This window comes from Bufo bufo, chromosome 5, assembly GCF_905171765.1.
Source record: "Bufo bufo chromosome 5, aBufBuf1.1, whole genome shotgun sequence".
Taxonomy (NCBI): Eukaryota; Metazoa; Chordata; class Amphibia; order Anura; family Bufonidae; genus Bufo; species Bufo bufo.
The window spans coordinates 533,000,984-533,027,932 of record NC_053393.1 but is presented as its reverse complement, the minus strand read 5'-3'; the positions used below and the strand labels follow the sequence as shown (position 1 = coordinate 533,027,932).

The window sequence follows — 26,949 nt, the reverse complement described above, 5'->3', positions numbered from 1 at the left end:
GTGGTAAGATGTGGCAACTGCTCCTAGAGACTTATCCAAAGCGACTTGGAGCTGTGATTGCCGCAAAAGGTGGCTCTACAAAGTATTGACTTTAGGGGGGTGAATAGTTCTGCACATTGGCTTTTTCTGTTATTTTGTCCTATTTGTTGTTTGCTTCACAATAAAAAAAAACTTAAAAAACTTCTTCTAAGTTGTCGGCCATGTTCTGTAAATTACATGATGCAAATCCTCAAACAATCCATGTTAATTCCAGGTTGTGAGGCACCAAAATACGAAAAAAAAGTCAAGGGGGTGAATACTTTTGCAAGGCACTGTAATATAATAACATATTTTTAGTCCAAAATGAGTGAAATGCAATAATAAAAAATTGCTTCGAAGGTGTCCATAACTTTTATAAATTATTACTATGATATATATATATCTTTACAAGGAGGGTCTACTTCGCAATTGCAGTGTTTTTTCCATTTTGACACCTTTTCTGCTTTATAGATATGCAAATGAGCAGTCAAGTGCACCGAGGGGGCCCCAAGCCACTCTGCGCACCCTTTTTTCCTCTGCCAGTCCCGCTCTTTCCTACTTGATTGCATAACCATTTCTAATGACCCTGTCAATTAAGAAGGAGAGTAAGGGACTGACAGAGGAGGCAGGAGGAGCAAGGGTGCATAGAGTTGTTTGGGCCGCCCTTGGTGCACTTAACAGATTTTTTGCATATGGATTAAAAGTATGTTTTTCTCCAGAAGGCATTATGCCCTGTTTAAAGGGGTTTTCCAGTAGTTCTATATTGATCATTTTTTCTCATCCTTGCCTGATCGGTGGGGGTCTGACTCCCAACACCCAGGCCGATCAGCTGTCTGAAGAGGCCATGGCGCTCCGGTGAGCACAGCTTACCAAACACAGCGTTGTACATTCTATAGCGGCTGCGCTTGGTATTCCAGCCCAGGCCCTTTCACTTGATTGGGACTGAGCTGCACCTAGGTCATGTGTCAAATGAACATGATGTAACTGGCCTAGAAAGATTCCCACCGATCGTATCGCGAGGATAAACCACATTTCCAGATGACAGGTTCCCTTTAAAGGATCAATTTTCAGATGCCTGCAGCCACCACTAGGGAGAGGTTACTCAGTTCTGTTCGTTCATTGAACTCGATAGTAAAACTGTGTGCAATAAGCTCGTAAACTCCCCCTAGTGGTGGCTGCAGGCAGCTGGAATTTTATCATCTAACCTTATGTGCATACTGAGGATTTGGAGCTCTGTATCACAAAATCTGAATGTTATAAATATCTAGTGAAGGGACACTACCATAAAAAAGAGCTATGTGTGAATATTCTATTCTAATTTTTTATATAAAACAGGTGGATGGTTTTCTTGATGTATTTTTTTTTAAAGGTTAATCCATGTATTTTGCTTCCTTTACTGGCTCTTTTCTTCCTCTTTGTTTGGATTTTTAGCATGGCAATACAGGCTCGCTTAACTCTTTCAGTCAGACCATCACTGTGGCCACAAAGTTAGAGTGGTGAGTGACTCAATTAGAGCATGTTACGGCAGTGGGTGTAGGACCAACAGATCTGGCTAAACCTAAGGGCGTCATCCTGGTAGTCGCCTGGTTTTCACCCTTTAACCCTATACAGGGGTCTGGACTTTGCTGCAGGGGAATCACCAGGCTTCTTGAATTTTTGTTGTATTTTTGTTAAGATTTTCTTTGCCTTTTATGTTCTATTTTAATAAAGATTTTTATGTAGTATTTTTTGTGTTGCATTTTTACACACATTTGTTTTTACAATTTTCCGTGCCCAACAGGAGCAAGTTTGTTATTTATTTTTTTTTCACTTGACACAAGTCAGTTTATTTTTATTTTTTTGCCATAACAAAAGGGTGATAAATAACCGCTCCGTGTAAATGTTCTGCTTGTCTTGCGGGGATCCTGAACTCGCTCCAAAATTGCGGCTGTGAATGAATCCACTTCAGAACAAGGTTTGGGAAGGAGGCCAAACTGACATGAAGGAGGAGGGTGGGGCGGCCTGTTCAGACAGGATTCCAAGTTCCTCCACTTTACCTCTGGAGCCAGAGGTCTGGCCCCGGCCCAGCCACACGAAGAGAAGATTAAGGCATTTTCTGTGTAAAAAGTTAAAGACGCAAACCCAGAGTCAGGTGTTTATTTTCCTTCTTCTCTCCTGTGGATGACGAGAAGTTTCTGCCTCTGTCTTGAAGATTTTTTGAACTACCTGTCGAAGAATAAAATCCCAAAAATAATATGAGATAGACAGATAGATATGAGATAGATAGATATTAGATAGATATGAAATAGATAGATAGATAGATGATAGATAGATAGATATTAGATAGATATGAAATAGATATGAGATAGACAGATGTGAAATAGATAGATAATAGATAGATATGAGATAGACAGATAGATAGATGTGAAATAGATAGATAGAACGGTCTTACCAAAGGGTCCTATCATAGCACCTCAGTGGGGTCGCCCTTCTGAGGGTGAGCACATTGCTCCCTGGGCAGCATTATTAGCGCAGGTCCAGTAGGGTAATCCAGGGTAAGAGACCCCGCATACGGATCTATGAGACCCTCATTAGGTTCCACCATACGACCCTTTGGTAAGACCGTGCTTTGTATTTCCGCACTGTGAACCATTGCACAAGCGCGCGTCACCTTTATCTATATGTTTATTTGATTATGGGCTTTTATTTTTATTTGCAAACTATATTAAAAGTTAAGTATTAATAAGGTCACCCCTTGTAGTTATCTTTTCATCAGTTTAGATGCTTCCAAACATCAAAGAATAAATAAAAAGGAAAAGACGGCGGCACTTCCATATGGTGAAAAAATGTGTAGTCCTTTATTTACCCACGCAGCGTTTCAGTCCACTTACTGGGACCGTTCTCAAGCGGATAGATATTAGATAGATAGATGTGAACAGATAACAGCTAGGCTCCTTGTTTTTTTTGGTTGATGCCACCACCCTGGGGTCAGGAGGACAGGGGTTAATTCCCTCCACCCCGGCTTCCTCACATTACACTAGGATGTACATTCACGATCGCTGGTCACCCCAAGTTTCGGGACTGATGAGAGACTCAATGGTTGGACCCCCCACATAGAAAAAACATCCAATAGATATACTATACATGTCTGAGTGGGAAACCCCTAAAAATACCACAACCGTTAAGGGGCCTTCAAAGGAATACACACTGAGGGTCTGACCTTAGACCATCCATGTGATATGCTGAAATCCAGAACCTAAGTGTAGTTTCTTAGAAAACACATTTAAGGTGATAATATCCCTAGTTGTAAATACTCGAGGCTGCGTGAGATAAATCTTATATTCCATCTTTCAGAGAAATGCATGACGCCCCTCAGTCTACTTCCCAGCCACTGGGTGGCGCTGTTGTTGCATGCCTTTGGCGTGTTGCATGCTGCATTTTTCTCAGTCCTCAGTGGAATTACTATGGCCCTTTCTTCAGTTAATGAATCCTTCCCACCGCTCTGACATGAGCCTCTCTATTACATAGTGTTGGAACAGAGTTGTCAGACCCCAGATTGTCTACTCCTCCTTCAGAATGGCAGTTTTTGTCAAACCTGGCAATGTCTACAGACTGCGAAGAGTCTGACACTGCTCCTACAGAATATCCAGGCTGAGGGCTGATGCACTGGGGCACATTTACTATAGTGTCTGCGCCAGTTTTTAGGTGTAAAGATGCTGTTTTAGACAGTCCTATGTTTTTAGTCTCATTTACTACTGAAAATGCGCTTGTTTTGGAGGCATTTGTGCCCCAGTCGCCTATTTTTAGACTATTTTTATTTATTTTTTAGACTAATTCAGAAGCTTTCCAACTTTTGCACCTATTTTCTGACTTATTTGTGTACAGTCGTGGCCAAAAGTTTTGAGAATGACACAAATATTAGTTTTCACAAAGTTTGCTGCTAAACTGCTTTTAGATCTTTGTTTCAGTTGTTTCTGTGATGTAGTGAAATATAATTACACGCACTTCATACGTTTCAAAGGCTTTTATCGACAATTACATGACATTTATGCAGAGAGTCAGTATTTGCAGTGTTGGTCCTTCTTTTTCAGGACCTCTGCAATTCGACTGGGCATGCTCTCAATCAACTTCTGGGCCAATTCCTGACTGATAGCAACCCATTCTTTCATAATCACTTCTTGGAGTTTGTCAGAATTAGTGGGTTTTTGTTTGTCCACCCGCCTCTTGAGGATTAAAGGGAACCTGTCACCTGGATTTTGGGTATAGAGCTGAGGACTTGGGTTGCTAGATGGCCGCTAGCACATCCGCAATACCCAGTCCCCATAGCTCTGTGTGCTTTTATTGTGTAAAAAAAATGATTTGATACATATGCAAATGAACATAAAAGAGTCATATCTTACTTGTGTGACCAGAGAAGAGTCATATTTTCAAGCTCTGACTCATCTCAGGTTAATTTGCATATGTATCAAATCGTTTTTTATACACAATAAAAGCACACAGAGCTATGGGGACTGGATATTGCGGATGTGCTAGCGGCCATCTAGCAACCCATGTCCTCAGCTCTATACCCAAAATCCAGGTGACAGGTTCCCTTTAAGTTCTCAGGCCATGGAGTTTCCAGGCCATGGACCCAAAATGTCAACGTTTTGGTCCCCGAGCCACTTAGTTATCCCTTTTGCCTTATGGCACGGTGCTCCATCGTGCTGGAAAATGCATTGTTCTTCACCAAACTGTTGTTGGATTGTTGGAAGAAGTTGCTTTTGGAGGGTGTTTTGGTGCCATTCTTTATTCATGGCTGTGCTTTTGGGCAAAATTGTGAGTGAGCCCACTCCCTTGGATGAGAAGCAACCCCACACATGAATGGTCTCAGGATGCTTTACTGTTGGCATGACACAGGACTGATGGTAGCGCTCACCTTTTCTTCTCCGGACAAGCCTTTTTCCAGATGCCCCAAACAATCGGAAAGAGGCTTCATCAGAGAATATGACTTTGCCCCAGTCCTCAGCAGTCCATTCACCAAACTTTCTGCAGAAGATCAATCTGTCCCTGATGTTTTTTTTGGAGAGAAGTGGCTCCTTTGCTGCCCTTCTTGACACCAGGCCATCTTCCAAAAGTCTTGGCCTCACTGTGCGTGCAGATGCGCTCACACCTGCCTGCTGCCATTCCTGAGCAAGCTCTGCACTGGTGGCACTCCGATCCCGCAGCTGAATCCTCTTTAGGAGACGATCCTGGCGCTTGCTGGACTTTCTTGGACGCCCTGAAGCCTTCTTAACAAGAATTAAACCTCTTTCCTTGAAGTTCTTGATGATCCTATAAATTGTTGATTGAGGTGCAATCTTAGTAGCCACAATATCCTTGCCTGTGAAGCCATTTTTATGCAACGCAATGATGGCTGCACGCTTTTCTTTGCAGGTCACCATGGTTAACAATGGAAGAACAATGATTTCAAGCATCACCCTCCTTTTAACATGTCAAGTCTGCCATTTTAACCCAATCAGCCTGACATAATGATCTCCAGCCTTGTGCTCGTCAACATTCTCACCTGAGTTAACAAGACGATTACTGAAATGATCTCAGCAGGTCCTTTAATGACAGCAATGAAATGCAGTGGAAAGGTTTTTTTTAGGATTAAGTTAATTTTCATGGCAAAGAAGGACTATGCAATTCATCTGATCACTCTTCATAACATTCTGGAGTATATGCAAATTGCTATTATAAAAACTTAAGCAGCAACTGTTCCAATTTCCAATATTTATGTAATTCTCAAAACTTTGGGCCACGACTGTAGATGCGCATTATTTTGCACCTGTTTTAGTAAAAAAAACTGTCTAATTTCTACTCCACTCCAGGGCTGGCGTACTATTCTGCGTCTGTTTTAGTGGAGAGCTGCGCCACATTTTGCCTACTTTCATGGAGACATGCGCCTAATTTCAGCTCACTTGCGCCACATTTTCACGCGCATACTAATTAGACCAGTCTTAGACCAAATTAGGCCTCTTGCACACGACCGTATGGATTTTTCTGTATTTTTCGGTCCGCAAAAAAAGGATCTGCAAAAAATCCAGATGATGTTCGTGTACATTCCGTTTTTTGGGACCTGATAGAACAGTCCTATCCTTGTCCGTAATAATAGGGCATGTTCTATCTTTGAACAGAACGGAAATACGGAAATGAAAGACATACGGAGTACCTTCCATTGTTTTTTGTGGATCCATTGAAATGAATGGTTCTGTATACGTAAAGCAAAAAACGTACCGTAAACGGAAAGTAAAACGTTCATGTGCAAGAGGCCTTAACCTGTCGTACCCCACTGTGCCCCACTGTGTGTAACCCCCCTACCCCTCCTTCCCCAATCAAGCAGTTTTGATGCCGTTTTCCATCTGAAGCCGTTTTGATGTGTTTTTTAGGTCTCTCATTCATCTCAATGGAAATTTCCATACGGAATCTGCCCCAAAAATGACTGAAGCGACATTGACCATCCAACACACTCAGGGGGTTCTCTATCTATCAAATAAATACACGGAATCTTATCTTTGTGGTAAAAAGGAGGGGAGGCCACAGGGGGGTCACCTGGCATGCCTGGCCACGGTGAGCGTGTCTTTGTGGAAACTTCAGGTGACTGCCACTTCTCCATCTTCTTCTTAGACAAGGTCCTCCCTCCGCCAGCTGTGGCATCTGAAATTACCGGCATCGTGAGCCAACCAAAAACAAAACAAACATATTTAACATATCAACCGCAGAATCCGAGAAAAAAAACACACAGGGAGGGAGGGTGGGAAACTCTTCACTGGCCGAGCGCACGCCAAGAGGAAGCAGGGGAGGAGTTAACCCTTTATATATACCCCCCTTGCGGCGCGCTCGGTCCAGAGAGAGCCCTCCACGGCCATTTAACCCTTCCCTATCCCCCTGTGCGATTCAGTCAATGGCACCCATGCTTATACAGCATGGGAGCCACACAAACATGTTGCCTTTATTTCATGATGCGACTTATGAATCTGTGGGCAGAGAAAAAAATTGCTTTGTATGAACTACAGCAGTGTGGACAACAGAAGATGAATTTGGCGTGGACGTTGGCGCAGAAAATGTACTAAATCCGTGTGGAGAATCCACCATGTGAACATGGACTTCATGTTGGCATACAGTGGACTGTTCATATAATGCACTACTTATATGTTTGTTAGTTTTTACCTTTTTTTTAGGCTGGTGAGCTCAAAGGTTTCAGGGATTAGGAACCCCAGCTCCAGGCTATCCTCTTGCAGACGTTCAGCCTTCACTAGGCCCTGAGGTTGTGCAATAAGTTACGAGCGCCACTCACCTCTACTTCCTAACTAACTATCTGGTTTTGTATCTTCCTAGCACTCTCACCATATGGGGTCTCACCTCCGCCACTGGTTCAGTACATAAACAGCCTATATCTTACATGGCCTACTGACTTAGAGCTCTCTTAACCCTGGGGGTGCCACTGCTCGCCTAGGACACGATGCAGCTCCTGTCAGTCGTGCATTCTACTGCAGTTCTCTTTTCATACCACTAGCTGCCGCTATAGAGCTGGAAACCCATCCAATCGGTATGATGAGGAAGCTGACCGGTAGGGCCCCTCGTTGCAGCCCCTGCAACCCCGATAACTACGTCACTGCCTAAGGATGCATTCACACTGCAGTCTCCATTTGGCATAGGCACCAGAAAAGCTCCAGCCCCATATGTCAAACTATAGGTAGGGTCCCACTTGCCGTTTTGGCCTCTGTCTGGTTGGTATATGTCGGTAAACATTTTATTCAACTCTATGCTATGTTATTCCATGGGAGTGACCCAAAGCAGCCAGAAGAAGCCCACACAAACACGGGGAGAACATACAAACTCAATGCAGAGTTGAACCCAGGACCCCAACATTTCAAAGCCGCTGTTGTAACCACTGAGTCATGCATGGGCATGACCCAAGAACACACTGGACACATGATGAGTCCAATGTGTTCACGATGGGAGCGCACAGCACGGACTGACTACAGATCCACTCCACGTGGTACAACTGTATTTACGGGATGCCTTTGCGGTAAAAGAAAAAGCATAGTAAAGAACTCTTTTCTATGGTATCCCAGTCCATCGGTGGTCAAAAAAGGCCACTCTCTTGGTCTCCATACAGTCAATGGGGTCCTATTACTACTCTTAGGGGTACGTGCCGGGAGATTTTCCCAACGCACTGCGGAACATGTTGACATAACAACTGAACACATCCTTCATTTTTTTTTTTTTCCTATTTATTTTTGAAGCTCAGCCGTGAAGAACGTTCTTCCTTTGAAAGAAACCACAAGAATGTAATCATGGTGGTATCTGCGGACTCCGTCTACTGGTAGACCTACACAGACACCTCCAGCACGTGTTTACACAGAGCGTCCTGCTTGTTACAATGTTGCATTCTTGTTTGTGAGAGCGAGTTGAAACAGAGCCCCCAACGCGGTCAGCAAAAGTTACTGGTCATACGTGGTGGGTCCCGAGTACGTGGCCAGAATTCCACAGCAGCAAAATCCACATCAAAAGCAGCAGATTTCAGGATGGAATTTGTCATGGAAATGTTGCGGAATTTGCCGCTGATGATTTTCCCCTCTGCGTTGCAAAGGAGGGTAGAAGAGGGGCGTAAAAACCCGCACCTTCGGGGTACCACTATATGGCACTGTTGGGCCATGTTGACCATGCCCGGGGCAAGCGCCGCGCAGTCGTATCGGCCACAGCTGGCTCTTTCTAACTAATGAAGACCTCACTGTTTAGTTGGTCTGTATTGTTAATGGCCGAGCAGCATTGAAGGTGCCGCGCGCCATTAATAATGCAGACCGACAAAACGATCCAGCTGCAGCCGCGCGGTATCGGACCGCAAGGCGGCCACGTCGCAACCGAGACACGACAGTGTGGTTGTACCCTAAACTGATTTAAAATCTGCACCGCAGGTCAAGTTATAAGCAGACTTTGTTGCAGATTTTTTCCGTGGCATGTAGATAAGATTTTTTTAACTTTCATAATTTTTTATATTTTTTCCTCCCTGCCTTTTAAAGGGGGATAGCTTTTTTTATTTTTCCATTCACATAGCTTGTTTTTTAGGTTAAACTGGTGCACTGTTTTAGGCCTAGTGCAGGAGAGGAGGCGCGGATCGAAGGAGTGGTAGTAGCAATGATGTTGGTAGTAGTCCCTGAGTCTCTCTAAACACATTGCAGCCTCTCCACAAGAACCACAGGCATGCAATCCTGTTCTCATTAACCCCTTCTGCAGATCCCGGGCTGAGGGCTGCAGAACTAAGATCCGGATGGCCAGTACATCTCAAAGTGTGGGGGAGGCCTAAGCAATATTCCCTCTTCACAGCAGCAAAGTCTTTATGCCATAGGTGAGCGCAATACCTTGCTGCCTTGTTGGTGGTGGACTTTCTAAGATGTCTCATCTCCTTCTCTCAGGGGTACTATGTTAGTGAGATGTCTTCTCTGGCAGCTGTAGTCTCAGAGATGAAGGTTCTATGAGCTCTGGCCTAGTTCTGAAGGAAGTCTCACACACACGTCCTTCCTGTACCTCGGCTCAGACTAGACTCACAACTAACTAACCAGAGGAGGACCTGGTTCATCACCCTGGCAACGTAACCAGTCTTAATATTAACAGTTCATTGCCTATACATTGCTATTAGGTGTACATAAGGAATAAAGAATTAACAGGAACAGTTTTCATCTCCCTGAGCCACTTTTGTGGCATAAAAAGTGGCAAACACTGTGTTTGCGACTTTTAAAATGACACTTGCGACAAATTTTGTCGTGAGTGGTTTTTCTACACTGCCCTTGCCACTTTCTGAAAAGCTGCAGTAGAGTTAATTCTAGCCTAAAACCTAGAGGATGGTACCCTTACATGTGATGAGGCCTGCGTCTTCACACCGCGCATCATCCGGCAGCGCATGAGGTCTAAAAAAAATGCCGGCCTTTGGCAGATCTCACCCTAAAAACCTTAACAGTGAATCACAGCATAACATGGAAACATTAAATTAACTCTTTCAGCATTAGCTAACCCTTTGCAGAAGTCCTCTGGGGTACTGCACTGGACTTGAGGGGGAAGTCTATGATGCAGGGCTTACAGCGAAGAGAATATCCCTGTGTCATGCTCCGCCTCTTCACGCTCTGTATCAGGCATAACGCAGTCAGAAAAGACCATGACTGTATTGTACCTTTAAGCAGACAGAACTGCACTGATACATTGTAACAAACAATAATGTGAAAATAAGACTAGGTCAGAGCGCTTTTGCGACATAAATGATGGTGAACAAGTTCTTTGCCAGATTCATGGTTCAGGACATGGAACTTTTTGAATATATTACATTGCCGATTTTCGCAATCGAGAAAATAATGGCGAATTCTCGAATTCATGACAAATATTCGGCCAAATATTTGCGAAATATCGCGAATTTGAATATTGCCCCTGCCGCTCATCACTGCTAATAATGGAAGCGCTCATTAGTATTGGCCCCATAAGACGCAGGGGCATCTTATGAGGCGAAAAATATGGTATTTGATCACCTACCAACCAGCAAGAACTCTGGCTCTCACAGACCTGTTAGTTTTTCTTTAAGAAGCCCTCCTACTCTGCACTCATTACCTGTATTAATTGCACCTGTGTGAACTCGTTACCTGTATAAAAGACACCTGTCCAGACACTCAATCACACTCCAACCTCTCCACCATGGCCAAGACCTAAGAGCTGTCTAAGGACACCAGGGACACAATGGTAGACCTGCATAAGGCTGGGATGGGCTACAGGACAATAGGCAAGCAGCTCGGTGAGAAGGCAACAACTGTTGGCACAATTATTAGAAAATGGAAAAAACACAAGATGACTGTCAATCTTCCTCGGTCTGGGGCTCCATGCAAGATCTCGCCTCATGGAATAAGGATGATTCTGAGAAAGGCCAGGAATCAGACCGGAACTACACGGGAGAACCTGGTCAATCACATGAAGAGAGCCGGGACCACGGTCTCAAAGATTACCCTTAGTAACACACTATGCCATCATGGATTAATATCCTGCAGGGCATGCAATCCCCCTGCTCACGCCAGCACATGTCCAGGCCCGTTTGAAGTTCACCACTAACCATCTGGATGATCCAGAGTTGGCATTGGAGAAGGTCATGTGGTCAGATGCGACCAAAATAGAACTTTTTGGTATCAATGCCACTCGCCGTGTTTGGAGGAAGAAGAAGGATGAGTACAACCCCAAGAACACCGTCCCAACCGTGAAGCATGGGGGTTGAAACGTCACACTTTGGGGGTGCTTTTCTGCAAATGGGTTAGGATGACTGCACCGTATTGAAGGGAGGTTAGATGGGGGCATGTATCGCGAGATTTTGGCCAACAACCTCCTTCCCTCAGTCAAAGCATTGAAGATGGGTCGTGGCTGGGTCTTCCGGCAGGACAATGACCCGAAACACACAGCCAGGGCGACTAAGGAGTGACTCCGTAAGAAGAATTTCAAGGTCCTGGAGTGGCCTAGCCAGTCTCCAGACCTGAACCCAATCGAAAATCTTTGGAGGGAGCTGAAACTCAATGTAGCCCAGCGACTGCCCCGAAACCTGACAGATCTAGAGGAGATCTGTGTGGAGGAGTGGGACAACATCCCTGCTGCAGTGTGTGCAAACCTGGTCAAGAACTACAGAAAAAAGTCTGACCTCTGTAAGTGCAAACAAAGGTTTCTGGACCAAATATTAAGTTCTGTTTTTCTATTGTATCAAATACTTATTTCATACAATAAAATGCAAATTCATTATTTACAAATCATACAATGTGATTTTCTGGATTTTTTAAAGATTCCGTCTCTCACAGTTGCAGTGTAACTACGATAACAATTACAGACCTCTCCATTCTTTGTAGGTGGGAAAACTTGCAAAATCGCCAGAGTATCAAATACTTATTTTCCCCTCTGTATGTTTGTCAGGGATGCATTTGTCTGTGTAGTAGACCTGAGTTTGCTGTGTGTTATCTGCAGTTAAAGGGGTATTCCCATCACATACAATAGGGGTATATCGCTAGGATATGCCCCCATTGTCTGATAGGTGCGGGTCCCACCTCTAGGACCCGCACCTACCAGGAGAACGGAGCGGGGAGAGCTGTGACTGGAGAACCCTGGGTTTCCCGGGGTCCGTCCACCACCAAGCGCTGCTCCCGTACAAGTGAATGGGAGCGCATTACGCACGCGCAGCCCCTGCTCCCTTTCATTTCTATGGGGCAGACAGAAATAGTTGAGCCAGCGCTGAAATGAATGGAGGGTGGCTGCGCATGCGCAGTGTGCCCTCCATTCATTTCCCCGCTCCATTCTCCTTGTAGGTGCGGGTCCCAGAGGTGGGAGCCGCATCTATCAGACAATGGGGGGCATATCCTAGCGATATTCCCCCATTGTATGCGATGGGAATACCCCTTTAAGGTAGACTTACAGAATTTTATCTCAGCGACTTATCTGAACACACAAAAGAAAGAGTTAAATGACACGTTCAGCTCTGCTACATCTGTATAGAAGAATGGGTGTTCTGACACCCACAGGGCAGGCTGCCTTGTTAGTTCCTGTTCAGTACCAGAGGGTAAAGTGCCGCCTGTTAGCGAGCGTACAATGCAACTGCCCACGTCGGTGTAGGAGGGAGGAGGCGACAATGGGCTGATGTTTGGCTGTTGGTGTGGTTAATGGATTGTGTGGGTGGAAAGAGGGAAAGAAAACAATACAGGACCATGACGGGTGGAGGCAGTCCCTGGCACCGAGCACGTCACTGTGCACACTGGCAGCTCCCGGACTCTGCATCCGACCATCAGAACATTGTATCCGTCGTTATGTAACATTGTATCGTCCGTGGATAGGAAAGAATGGAGGAAGGACGTCTTGGAAGGAACCAATTTTCCATTGTCCTCATTTATTAGGGCTGAGGACCAGGGTCACAAGGGACTGCTGCGTGATTTACCGTATTCCCCTGGACTCTTCTTATATGTGTGGATAAGCGGCCACCGTCGGCTGGCACCGCTGATCTCATGGGATCCCACCTGCCTAATGCCTGGATGTTGTCCATATATTGACATGAATCACTTTGTGAGGTTATATGCGATCACAGGAGGAGCACTGATTCTGAACCAGGGTCACTCTGCCGATAAATGTTACTTTAATATAATTCACCATGAAAAACAAGATACGTTTGTCATTTACTTTCTGTTACAAAAATGCCCCAGTTGTGAGATATTCTCTTTACTTCCTTATAATGGCGCCCCCTGGTGTTTAATCTGTGTAGTGATGTGCATGTCCACCTACTGAGGTGGTTGCACATGCTCAGTCTACTGGTAGAAGTTAAAGTTCCAGGAAGAGAGCTGCAGCAGAAAGGACACGCCCCTAAAAAACGGACTAACCCTCTGAGCTGTGATATTGAGAGAGCTGCAGAAGTAAGGACACCCCCCCAAGCTGGGATAGGGAGAGAGCTGCAGCAGAAAGGACACGCCCCATGAGAACGGACTAACCCTCTGAGCTGTGATATTGAGAGAGCTGCAGAAGGACCTCCCCCCCCAAGCTGGGATAGGGAGAGAGCTGCAGCAGAAAGCATACGTCCCCTGAGCTGTGATAGCAAGAGAGCAACAGCAGAAAGGACACGCCCCTGAAAAAGGACTAACCCTCTGAGCTGTGATATTGAGAGCTGCAGCAGTAAGGACACCCCCCAAGCTGGCATAGGGAGAGAGCTGCAGCAGAAAGCTTACGTCCCCTGAGCTGTGATAGGAAGAGAGCTGCAGCAGAAAGGACACGCCCCTGAGAACGGACTAACCCTCTGAGCTGTGATATTCAGAGAGCTGCAAAAGTAAGGACACCCCCCCCCCTAGCTGAAATAGGGAGAGAGCTGCAGTAGAAAGCTTATGTCCCCTGAGCTGTGATAGGAAGAGAGCAGCAGCAGAAAGGACACACCTTCTGAGATGTGAGAGGGAAAACTGCAGCAAAAAGGACTTCCCCTGAGCTGCGATAGGAAGTGAGCTGCAGCAGAAAGGATGTCCCCCGAGCTGTGATCGGGAGGGAGCTACAGCAGAAAGGACATGCTCCTTGAGCTGTGATAGGGAGAGAGCAGCAACAGAAAGGACACACCCACTGAGCTTGCTATATAGTATGCAAATTAGCTCATACCAGCTAAATCGGAGATGGGTCACAATGCTGTCGTGAGACGTCTATGTGATTACATGTGTGAACACTGACCTATGTGGTCATTTCGCAGCAGTCCAGGAGGAGTGGATAGAGGAAGGGAGTGATAGTTGTACTCACAAATCACAATGGCAGTCCTCACACTTGCACTCCCTAGGGCTGCGCAGTGAATGGAGGGTGCACCCCTTCATCTCTCTGGCACATTCTGATGTTCGGGTTCCTGCCTGGTGGTAGTTGGGGTGCACCTTGATCTTAGGTGTTGACCTGGGTGCAAGGCAGAAGAGCAGGTGCAGTGGCCGATATATAGTGGCGTCAATAGCCAGGCCAGTGGGTGTAAATAAAGACTCTCTTTTCTAAAGTGCAGAATAGGAGTAGTAGTACATCCAGCAGTAACAAGGCACTGTTCCAAGTAGAGCAAGTAGGTCACAGTGCAATTCCAATAGCAATGTATGGACGCCAGCATGATGGAGGTTTTAGTACTCCTCTCACTCTCTAAAGTGTCTCCACAGAACCACAGGCAGCAGTGAGGTTCCTTGTACATTTTTCTGCAATTTCCAGGCTGAGGGGTGCAGGTTTAAGATATGGTTGGCCAAACTATCTCATAGTATGGAAGGGTGCACAAGCAATGTTCCCTCTCACAGCAGCAAAATTTCTAATGGCCATAAATGTGCATATTACCTTGCTGACTGTCTCCAATGCACGGCCTTGTAGATTCTGGACATTCTGTCACCTAAAATAAAGGTTCTCTGAGCCTAGCTCTTAGGAACTTGCACATGTAGGTACTCACTGTTCTTCAGGCAGAACTAGACTGTCTACTGACTAACCAGGGGGCAGACCCAAGTCCATCTCATGGCAACCTAAGGGGATGAGCAAAGGTGTTAACTCTAAACTGCCCATACAATGCTGTTAGGCATACATTTCACTTAACAACATAGCATCATGGCAATTACCCTTTTGCAGTAACTCTGTTCTGGGTCACTGCAATTTGTCACCACACAAAATCCTCGTTAAAACACTGGATCTGAGAGAAATCAGCAAGAAATAAGTCATCAGATTTTCTTAGTAGCACAGCCAAAATGATAATTTCTCAGCCTGGAAGCCTATCAAAAAGTTTTCACTTTCTTGGTGTACATTAAAGGGCTTTAATGGTGGCCTCCCTTAAGGACCATCTTTCAGCATGATCAACCCTATTAAACCAGGCACAATGCATGGTAGGGTTGATCATGCCGAGTAAAACGATGCCTTGTTTATGTCTGTGCGATGCACCGTTCCAGAGAAAGCTTAATTTTTATGATTATGCTAATTTGTTAGTTGGAGCACTGAGGGGCCAGCCAGAGCCCTTGGAGCACCAGTTTGTGAACACCCCTGCATACTTAGCCACTCCCCCTTCCCCTGACTTATCCAGCCCTGTCAATCCAGGGGAAGGGGGGGGGGGGAGTAGCTAAGGCTGCATGGTTGTTCACAAGCTGGTGCTCCAAGGACTCTGTCCGGTCCCTCGGTGCTCCAACTGCCTAATTAGCATATTAATAAAAATGCTGTTTTCCATGGAATGGTGCACTACACAGACCAAGGTATCATTTTAATCAGCATAATCAACCCTCCCATGTGGCATGCCTGGTTTAATAGGGTTGATCATGCTGACAGCTGCTTTAGGATGTAATGACAATATAAAAGTATGTGCCCCCAAACAGTACATCCATGTGTACTTTTCATTCCAAAACCATGGACAATAATATGGAGTATTGAATATACTGTATTATATATTATATCTACATATAAATGATTAAGATTTGTTATTTTTTTAAAATATATTTATGTAGTATTTTAGTCGTTTAGTTGTTTTCTATCCCCGTTCCCATAGATCATATTACGGGGTCACTGTTCTGCACATAATACATGGATTTCATAGCGTCCTATTTAACACGCTGTAAATAATCCATTAATTGTACGGTTTGTTTATATGTGTAATGGGAAGGTGTAAGAAAATTAATGGGAGGTATAATTAAAATAAAATGAATTTATTCTGAAAGCTGAGGGCGACGGGAATCGCGGGCAAACATTAACGACACTTCAGAAGGGAAGGAAATGCACATAAAGAGCTGAGAAACCACCATAGGCCTTTAAAGGGACGCTTCACCGTTAATGAAGATTGGCGCTACTGTCGGCAGGTGAACATCTTCGTGGCGTTCTGGGGCTGTTCTCACCGAGTGTTCTGTATAGGGTTGAAAAAAACTGTCTGGAAAGCTGCTGTTGACAGATCCTGTGCCTTTATTTAGTACTTTGAGTGCAAATTGGCCTCCTGGTCTGTGGGTGCGCCTGTCTGGCTCGTTATCACTTTAATACGCCCTGCCAACATGCTTACTAAGGGCTCATGCACGCGACCGCGTGCTGGCCGCTCCGTGCATTGGGGATCACAAATGCACGGCAACATCTGTCTGGCTGCCGCAGACAGATCCAGACCCGGGTCCGTCATCTGTCCGCAACGCAAAAAAGTAGTGCATGCACTACTTTTTTTGTGGTGCGGAGGCCCGTACAGTAAACCCACGGAAGCACTCCGTAATGCTTCCCTGGGCTTTCGATCTATGCCTCTGTTCCGCATCTCCCGGATTGCGGACCCACTGAAGGGAATGGGTCCGCGATCCGTGATGCACACGGTGTATTGCGGACCCCCTGTATGCGGCCTGCAATACGGTCACGGCCGGGCAACAGTCGTGTGCATGAGTCCTTACTCAGTGCAAGTATTAGGGATTCTCATATCATTAAAGGGGTTCTCGGGGATTTATATATTGATGACAGATGCTGCAGAGCTCCGTGGCCTCTTCCTAGGTCACGTGGCCTCAGCGCAGCTCAGTCCCATTCAAGTGAATGGGGCTCAGCTGCAATACCAAGAATAGCCACTATACAATGTATGGCGCTGTGCTTGGTAAGCTGCAAGGCGGCCGTGGTCGGACCCCCACAAATCTCATACTGATGACCTATCCTGATGATCGTGTCCATTTACATCATATATTAATTAGTTAAAGTGATCTGTACCTTCTTGTTGACTGTTTCCAGAAAGCAGTAGGCTACTGCTGACAGAGCTATTGTTCCTATTATGTGTCTCTACTTAGTGCTTTCACTCCATATTGGTGTAAGCACACGTTCTCATTGGGACGGCACCGGTCCGTTACGCACCGTGATTCCTGCTTCTCCTATACCGTTTTCTGTCATCGTATGGCTTGAAGCTATTTATAGAGAGGCCGGCAGTGACAGGGTTAATGCTCCCAGCGGAGCACGCAGACTGACTCCACCGCAGGCTCCTCGTACATCCCTGCCGTGATCCTTTCATGTGTTCACTATAAGCGTTCTCCATTCCTGGAATCTGCATGTACAGTACAGCATGTAGTTGCGCAGGCGCAGCAGAGTCGAGTTTGTCGCTTGGAGCAGATCTCAGTGTGTTAGCTGCGGTTTTACATTGCAGGTCAATACATGACCTCGGCTCAGATTCGTGTATGGGCTGCTCCCATCTATGTCCAAGGGGATCTGCTATAAACCTTCTTCAGCGCAGCCCGGACCACGTAGACGTAAGAAGTGTGACCAGCACGGGAGCAGTCGACAAATTATTGGACCACCAGGCGTAGGGTATAATCCACCGGACACCAACTTTATACTATCAAGACAACACCAGCAACTTAATCCTGTGGTGGAAAGGCCGCCAGTGGTTTTTACCTAGAAAATCTCTATAGGGCCCATTCACATGGCAGAATTTTGGCGTGCCCCCCCCCCCCCCCCCCAGTGAGAGGTAGTAAAGCCGGTGGTGGGCTGGCGTTTTAAAGCATGTTCCTTTTTTGGCGCAGTGTGTGGACAGCTTGAAGTCCAGTCACAGTTTAGCTCCATTCGGCAGGTGTCCACTCGCGGTTTAGCTCCATTCGGTGGGTGTCCACTCGCGGTTTAGCTCCATTCGGTGGGTGTCCATTTGCGGTTTAGCTCCATTCGGTGGGTGTCCACTCGCGGTTTAGCTCCATTTGGCAGGTGTCCACTCGCGGTTTAGCTCCATTTGGCAGGTGTCCACTCGCGGTTTAGCGCCATTCGGCAGGTGTCCACTCGCGGTTTAGCTCCATTCGGCAGGTGTCCACTCACGGTTTAGCTCCATTAAGTAGGTGTCCACTCGCGGTTTAGCGCCATTCAGCAGGTGTCCACTCACGGTTTAGCTCCATTAAGTAGGTGTCCACTCGCTGTTTAGCGCCATTCGGCAGGTGTCCACTCGTGGTTTAGCTCCATTCGGCAGGTGTCCACTCGCAGTTTAGCTCCATTTGGCAGGTGTCCACTCGCGGTTTAGCGCCATTCGGTGGGTGTCCACTCGCGGTTTAGCTCCATTCGGCGGGTGTCCACTCACGGTTTAGCTCCATTCGGCAGGTGTCCACTCGCTTTTTAGCGCCATTCGGCAGGTGTCCACTCACGGTTTAGCTCCATTCGGCAGGTGACCACTCACGGTTTAGCTCTATTCAGCAGGTGTCCACTCTCTGTTTAGCGCCTTTCGGCAGGTGTCCACTCACGGTTTAGCTCCATTCGGCAGGTGTCCACTCGCGGTTTAGCTCCATTCGGCAGGTGTCCACTCGCGGTTTAGCTCCATTCGGCAGGTGTCCACTCATGGTTTAGCTCCATTCAGCAGGTGTCCACTCGCTGTTTAGCGCCATTCGGCAGGTGTCCACTCGCGGTTTAACTCCATTCAGCAGGTGTCCACTCGCTGTTTAGCACCATTCGGCAGGTGTCCACTCACGGTTTAGCTCCATTAAGTAGGTGTCCACTCGCTGTTTAGCGCCATTCGGCAGGTGTCCACTCGCGGTTTAGCTCCATTCGGCAGGTGTCCACTCGTGGTTTAGCTCCATTCGGCAGGTGTCCACTCGCGGTTTAGCTCCATTCGGCAGGTGTCCACTCGCGGTTTTGCGCCATTCGGCAGGTGTCCACTCATGATTTAGCTCCATTCGGAAGGTGTCCACTCATGATTTAGCTCCATTCAGCAGGTGACCACTCGCAGTTTTGCGCCATTCGGCAGGTGTCCACTCGCGGTTTAGCTCCATTCGGCAGGTGTCCACTCGTGGTTTAGCTCCATTCGGCAGGTGTCCACTCGCGGTTTAGCTCCATTCGGCAGGTGTCCACTCGCGGTTTTGCGCCATTCGGCAGGTGTCCACTCATGATTTAGCTCCATTCGGAAGGTGTCCACTCATGATTTAGCTCCATTCAGCAGGTGACCACTCGCAGTTTTGCGCCATTCGGCAGGTGTCCACTCGCGGTTTAGCTCCATTCGGCAGGTGTCCACCCGCGGTTTAGCTCCATTCGGCAGGTGTCCACTCACGGTTTAGCTCCATTCGGCAGGTGTACACTCACGGTTTAGCTCCATTCGGCAGGTGACCACTCGCTGTTTAGCTCCATTCGCCAGGTGTCCACTCGCTGTTTAGCGCCATTCTGCAGGTGTCCACTCGCGGTTTTGCTCCATTCTGCAGGTGTCCACTCACGGTTTTGCGCCATTCGGCAGGTGTCCACTCATGATTTAGCTCCATTCAGCAGGTGACCACTCGCTGTTTAGCGCCATTCTGCAGGTGTCCACTCGCGGTTTTGCGCCATTCGGCAGGTGTCCACTCACGGTTTAGCTCCATTTGGCAGGTGTCCACTCACGGTTTAGCGCCATTGGCAGGTGTCCACTCGCGGTTTAGCTCCATTCGGCAGGTGTCCACTCACGGTTTAGCTCCATTCGGCAGGTGTCCACTCGCGGTTTAGCTCCATTCGGCAGGTGTCCACTCACAGTTTAGCTCCATTCGGCAGGTGTCCACTCACGGTTTAGCTCCATTCGGCAGGTGTCCACTCGCGGTTTAGCTCCATTCGGCAAGTGTCCACTCATGGTTTAGCTCCATTCGGCACGTGTCCACTCGCGGTTTAGCTCCATTCGGCAGGTGACCACTCGCTGTTTAGCGCCATTCTGCAGGTGTCCACTCGCGGTTTTGCGCCATTCGGCAGGTGTCCACTCACGGTTTAGCTCCATTTGGCAGGTGTCCACTCACGGTTTAGCGCCATTGGCAGGTGTCCACTCGCGTTTTAGCTCCATTCGGCAGGTGTCCACTCGCGGTTTAGCTCCATTCGGCAGGTGTCCACTCACGGTTTAGCTCCATTCGGCAGGTGTCCACTCGCGGTTTAGCTCCATTCGGCAGGTGTCCACTCACAGTTTAGCTCCATTCGGCAGGTGTCCACTCACGGTTTAGCTCCATTCGGCAGGTGTCCACTCGCGGTTTAGCTCCATTCGGCAAGTGTCCACTCATGGTTTAGCTCCATTCGGCACGTGTCCACTCGCGGTTTAGCTCCATTCGGCAGGTGACCACTCGCTGTTTAGCGCCATTCTGCAGGTGTCCACTCGCGGTTTTGCGCCATTCGGCAGGTGTCCACTCACGGTTTAGCTCCATTTGGCAGGTGTCCACTCACGGTTTAGCGCCATTGGCAGGTGTCCACTCGCGTTTTAGCTCCATTCGGCAGGTGTCCACTCGCGGTTTAGCTCCATTCGGCAGGTGTCCACTCACGGTTTAGCTCCATTCGGCAGGTGTCCACTCGCGGTTTAGCTCCATTCGGCAGGTGTCCACTCACGGTTTAGCTCCATTCGGCAGGTGTCCACTCACGGTTTAGCTCCATTCGGCAGGTGTCCACTCGCGGTTTAGCTCCATTCGGCAAGTGTCCACTCATGGTTTAGCTCCATTCGGCACGTGTCCACTCGCGGTTTAGCTCCATTCGGCAGGTGTTTACTCACGGTTTAGCTCCATTCGGCAGGTGTCCACTCACGGTTTAGCTCCATTCGGCAAGTGTCCACTCATGGTTTAGCTCCATTCGGCACGTGTCCACTCACGGTTTAGCTCCATTCGGCAGGTGTTTACTCACGGTTTAGCTCCATTCGGCAGGTGTCCACTCACGGTTTAGCAGTTTGTTTGTTTTTTATGTATGTTTCTGTAGCCATTTCTGGTGCAGATTTTGCTGTCGTGTTTAGCCCTCCATTGAGTTCAATGGGACTTTCCTTGTTGAATTTGCACTAAAATGATTTTTTTTCCCATGATGCAAATTATCAATTAATGCATGGGAAAAAAATTATTTCCCATGGAAAAGAATAGGGGGCAGATTGAGAGCAGGTTCCAGGCGGGCTCTGGTGAGGAAAAGGCACCAAAATCCACAGTCTGAACATGACCTTACCACTGGCTACGTCCAAATGTGGAGTGAAATTTGTAGTGAAAATTCGCAGAAAGACTTGATATGCTGCTGATTCAAAGTCCGCACCGCAGGTCACTTTCCGTGCTGATTTTTTCCCCACATTCTGCTGATTTCTTAAAATCTCATCCACTTTGCTGCTGCTGTATCCTGCAGAGGACAATTAGGGCTCATGCACCCCTGCAACTTGAATGGGTCCGCAATCCAGAAGGTTGGTGCAGGACGGAGGCACGGAACCCCACAAAAGCACTACGGAGCGCTCTCCGTACCGCCAAATAATAGAACTTGTTGTGCAGACGGATCACGGACCCATTCAAGTTGGATACGTCTGAAGCAGCCGCACAGATGTTGCCCGTGCGTTGGGGACCGCAAACTGCGATAAGACTTGAATCCACGGATCCGCACCAGATCAGCTTTCAGGAGCCATTTAAAGGCACGTGTCACTACAATTGTCCTGTGTCCCCTTTATAAGATGCCCTATTGGGGAGGTCCTAATGTTCTTGGTCGCAAAGTAGGTGAAGCATATCCAAATAGGTGTATAGAATGGGGTGCTCCTTGGATGTGTGTGGGGGTTCCTGGGCGGACCACACATGTTCTCAGCTCATGATGGTGCTGGGGCACTCAGGACAGGACGCCCTCTTGTACTTTCGTCCCCATTTTCCTGACTCTTGGATCAATTTACCGTTCCCTTTTTTCTGGCCAACATTGCGGTTCTTCTGGACAGGGCCGTAGCTAGTGCCGGGTGACAGGGGGGCACCTAGACGCTGCTCTGCTTTGGTCATGGTATTTAGATACAGGAATAGTGTAGAAAACCGGAACGGTGGCCATGGTGGAGGAGAATCTAGATACAACTCTGCTTCTGGAGAAGAAGGTCTGCATAGGTTAGCAAAAGGGGACTGAGCCCCCCCCCATCCAAGGACCCCAGAGTGGCCAGGAGGTCTATCTCTATGGTTGGATGTTATAGCTGACTGTTTGTGTGAAATGCAGGGGTACCTGAGGCATGCTGGATAAGACCCCCTCTCCCCATTTTTTCACCAGAGGCTCCTTTGTCCCATGAGAAGACACATGATGGTTACGGTCGGATCTTAAATTGGGGCCCAAGAGCTTCTGGTTCCACCTCTGGACTGTTTAGAACTGGGGTCAGCAAGCGTCAGCTGCTGTGAAACTACAACTCCCAGCGTGCAAGCCGAAGAAGTGAACAGAGCATTCTGGGAGTTGTAGTTTCTGATGCCTGGTTTACAAGGTGCAGCCAAATGCTCAGGTAACAACTCCTGTCAACACTAAACTAACATCAGCTACAAAGGATGAAGGAACCACCGAGGCCTCGTTCACATTTGCGTGTCAGTGTCACGTCTGTGAAAAAAAGCGTACGTGTTTCATCCGTGAAGGATCACCGTGTCCGTTTTTATCATCCGTAATTCACTGATGTTGCTCAGCTGAACATTAATTTCCAAAGAATCTCCTATTAGGCCTCTTGCACACAAACGTGCATCCGTTCCGTGCATTAGGGGCCGCAATTTGCGGTCCCCAATGCACGGGACAACGTCTGTGCGGTGGCCTGGGACGGATCGAGGCCCATTCAACTTGAATGGGTCCGTGATCCGTCCGCACCGCAAAAAAAATAGAACAAGTTCTATTTTTTATGCGGTGCGGAAGCACGGACAGAAACACCACACGGAAGCACTCCGTAGTGCTTCCGATCCGTGCTTCCATTCCGCATCTCCGTGATTGCGGACCCATTCAAGTGAATGGGTCCGCATCCCTGATGCGGAGTGCACAAGGGCCTGTGCCCGTGTATTGCAGACCTGCCGTATGCGGGCCGCAATACGGCCACACAACGTTTGTGTGCAGGAGGCCTAATGTCTAAATGGAAATGTGAACTAGGCCTGAGGAGGGTGAAAGCGCAGAAGTCAGGAGATGGAAGGAGAGGGCGGCGCGCGCCTCTCAGTAGAACTCTACCGGCTGTCATGGCGCCGCGCGTCCACTAGATGGCGCCGGAAGCCTGCAGCAGATCCGGCCCTGTCGTTAGCCGCAGCGTCTTCTCATAGGAAGCCGTCTCCTTATCAGCTGCGGCTGGAGTCATTCGTGCAGGGAGCCCTCCTGGTGCCCCTGTGGTGGGCACTTCCTCTACCTGCCCACCTATATAGTGCAGGGGAGCCGGTACCTGATAATGGGGGGCCCCCTCCGGGCACACAGTGACGCCCCAGTATGGCCCCTTCACGTCTCTGCACTTTTTATGAGAGAAATGTGTAAAGTTAGTAATGATGGCGCCGAGCTCAGCCCTGTCCTCTCTTCCAGCACAACAAGCCGCTCTACTCCTTCGAAGATAACGCAGACTATGTGTACGACGTCATGTGGTCCCCGCAGCACCCCGCGCTCTTCGCCTGTGTGGACGGGATGGGCCGGCTGGACCTGTGGAACCTGAACAACGACACCGAGGTGAGAAGAGCGGCGCCTGTCACCGCTTCTCCTCCGGCCGCTCCACATTTAGCTCTATACAGGTCTTGTTTTAGGTTTTATCGTTTTCATATTTTTTTTAACAGTATTATTTCATTATTTTTTTTAAATGTTTTGCCTAGTTATTATTCTTACCTTTTATTTTCATATTGATTATTTTTACCTTCTGTTTTATGCCATTTTTGTATTTTTCTACATTTTATTTTTATCTTCTATATTAGTCATTTTTAGTATACTTTTTTTTTTAACATTTTTTAAATGATTGAGTTAAAATGTTATAATGTCATCTAATAAAAAAAAAAAAGCAAATTAAAATGTAATATTTATATTGTGTATGTTTCATACAGTTTTAAAGTCACACATATTGGACATAATTTGTTTTACTACTATTTACATCGATGACATTTAGTAATTTATTTTCCACCTCACATTATAATGTCTAATAATAATTATATTATCATTACTTCATATCTAGCATTTATCTTTGTGTTCCATATTATCATGATATTATAGTTATATATTTACATCTACTGCTATATCGCTATTTGTGATCCATTTTATAGTTATTTTAGCGCGCCGTTAACTTCTAAGACATTGTGTATATTACTGTTCATGTAATATTAATAATCATAACTATTATTACTACTACTACTCTTATCATTGTGCCATAAATACTGCATTTTACATGTATCTTTCTTGCATTATTTATCTTTATGTTATTATTGCATGTGCATCACACTTATTGTCTTGATGAGTTGAAAACCTATTATTATTATGCACTTATTTCCAAAGTAAAAATTAACATTATTATTATTATTCATATTAATTATTCCAATGATTTGTTTATAATGGCGGTATCTTCTAGATTACAGTATTTTACCACAAACCGATACCTTCAGTATGTTGATGATGACTTTTAGGTATTTGTCTGTCTCCTCAATTTTGGGGGGGGGGGGGGGGGGGGGTTATAAATTCTGGTTCCCATACATAATCATTCTTTATGATTCCTTTTTATTATCAATATTTTTTATATTATTATATTATTATTATTGTTATTGTTTTTTTTTTAATTATTGAAAAAATCCCCAGGGTCAATCAGCCATCGCACCAGAAGGCGCATAACATTTATCACTTTTTTTAGTCCCTTTTAGGCTTTTATTCTAATGTGACATTATACAAGATGTAAAAACAAACACAAATCCTTTAATCCGGCATGAATACAATATGAGCCTACATTTTTCTGGATTACTGGGCGCCTGTCTCACACTTTGGGGGTCTCTAAATCTCCCCCCAGCTTTCTGATTCTGTTCCAGACTATCAGAGTTCCTCACCATTCAGCTGCCAGAATGAAGGATTTTTACTGACTTGTTTTTTTTTTTTTAATGTTTTTACATTTCTTTTGTTGAATGGACATTTTATCCGGCTCCAGAATTTTTATCCCCCCCCCCCCCAAAAAAAAAAATTTGTGTTAATTTCCGATCTAATTCTAAAATTTAGAATTCCTTTTAAAGGTGGGCGCGCTAATTTTCCATCACCCCCTACATTAGATTTGACACCGTTGTTGTATTGATCGCCCCAATTGATGATGAAGCTCAATATATATTGTCGTATAATGAACCATTTGGGGGGAAAAAATGCCAAATATTTCTAAAATCATCCACTTTCCGCTGGTAACGATGAGGTTAATTCGTTCTGTTTCAGCATTGAACCAAAAATGATACAATTTTTTTTTTATTTGAGGAGGTTGCTTTTATTATATTGGTAAAATGTATAAAAGTTTAATCACATCTGTAATTTAATGATGAATGAAGCGTTTGAGGGCTGACGGATAATGATATTATAATTCGCTCATTCCTCACCTGGAACGAGAAGCGGTTCGGGGAATTGAACATCTAATTATTGGTGGAGGAGCTTTGATTTTCAGCTATTGTAAAATAAAATAAGGGAAATCAGGCAGCGTGACAGTCACCCTGTTGTAATATGGAGGTCTAGAAGGCCACGGCAAATTTTGTTGTTTTTTTTACAATTTTTTTTTTTTTTATAATAAAAGATTTGTCTTTCCTTTATAAATTCCATAGCAAATAAGAAATTTAAATCTAATTTTGAATAACATTTGAAATAGTTTAGAAATTATTATTTTAATTTTTTTAATTTTACATTTTATTTTTTTATATTGTTTTCTAAAAATGTATTTTTGCAAATACGTTCTAGAAAAAAAAATATTCTTTGATTTTCTATAATTGGAGGGGATTGCCAATTTTGTGGTTTTTACTCAGCTACAGGTAAATGACTGCTACCGTATCTCAATCGAGACTGCCTGGGAGAAGCTTTTGAAGTGTTTCAGGCAGGAAGTGCGGCAGCCTTTTTAATTAGGAAGCCTAGTGCTGGAGGATATAGAAGGCTGACTGAGCTGGAAAAAAAAAAAATCTTTTTTTTTTTTGGGGGGGGGAAATAGTTTAATATATTCTTTAGATATTATTAAAATGAAAAACTTAAAAAAAAAATACATTTGAGGCCGTATTAATTGCAGCCAAAATCTTTTGTTATAATATAGAAATAATCTTATTAAAATAGGCTGTTAATCATTTTGCTGAACAGCTTAATTGAAACTATAAAAAAAAAAAACTTTGTTTTTTTTCTTCCTAAGAGGGACTTCATATTAAATGTAAATTTTATTAAGAATCAGTGCAGGTCATTTTTGCTGTTTTTTGTTTTTTTGGACTGGCTTGTAATACATCTTTATTAACTTAATGACATTGTAAAGGATTTCTTGGTAATTAAAACCTGAAATTAGTTTGAGCTTGGAGATCATTTTTGACGGTCTGAAAATTTGTCTAATCTCAATATTTTTTTTTTATTGAATGGTATATATTGGTTAAAAAAAAAAATAAAGCTTAAAAGCTAAATTTTTCTACTGTTTTTAGAGACGAGAGTAGTCATTTTCTGGAAGTTGGGTAACTCCTTCGCCTATAAGACGTCTTATAGGCGAAGGAGTTACCCAACTTCCAGAAAATGACTACTCTCGTCTCTAAAAACAGTAGAAAAATTTAGCTTTTAAGCTTTATATATTTTTTTAAACCAATATATACCATTCAATAAAAAAAT

General features: G+C 45.6%; 1 protein-coding gene across 1 annotated transcript in view; it reads left to right on the top strand.

The window, feature by feature from the left end:
- LOC121000660 (cytoplasmic dynein 1 intermediate chain 1) overlaps nt 1-26,949 on the top strand; it is a 382,322-nt gene that overhangs the window by 290,320 nt on the left and 65,053 nt on the right. The window contains exon 13 of the mRNA XM_040431238.1: nt 23,686-23,826. Within this exon, the coding sequence (XP_040287172.1) occupies nt 23,686-23,826 (141 nt within the window). The remainder of the gene's footprint in view (nt 1-23,685; nt 23,827-26,949) is intronic.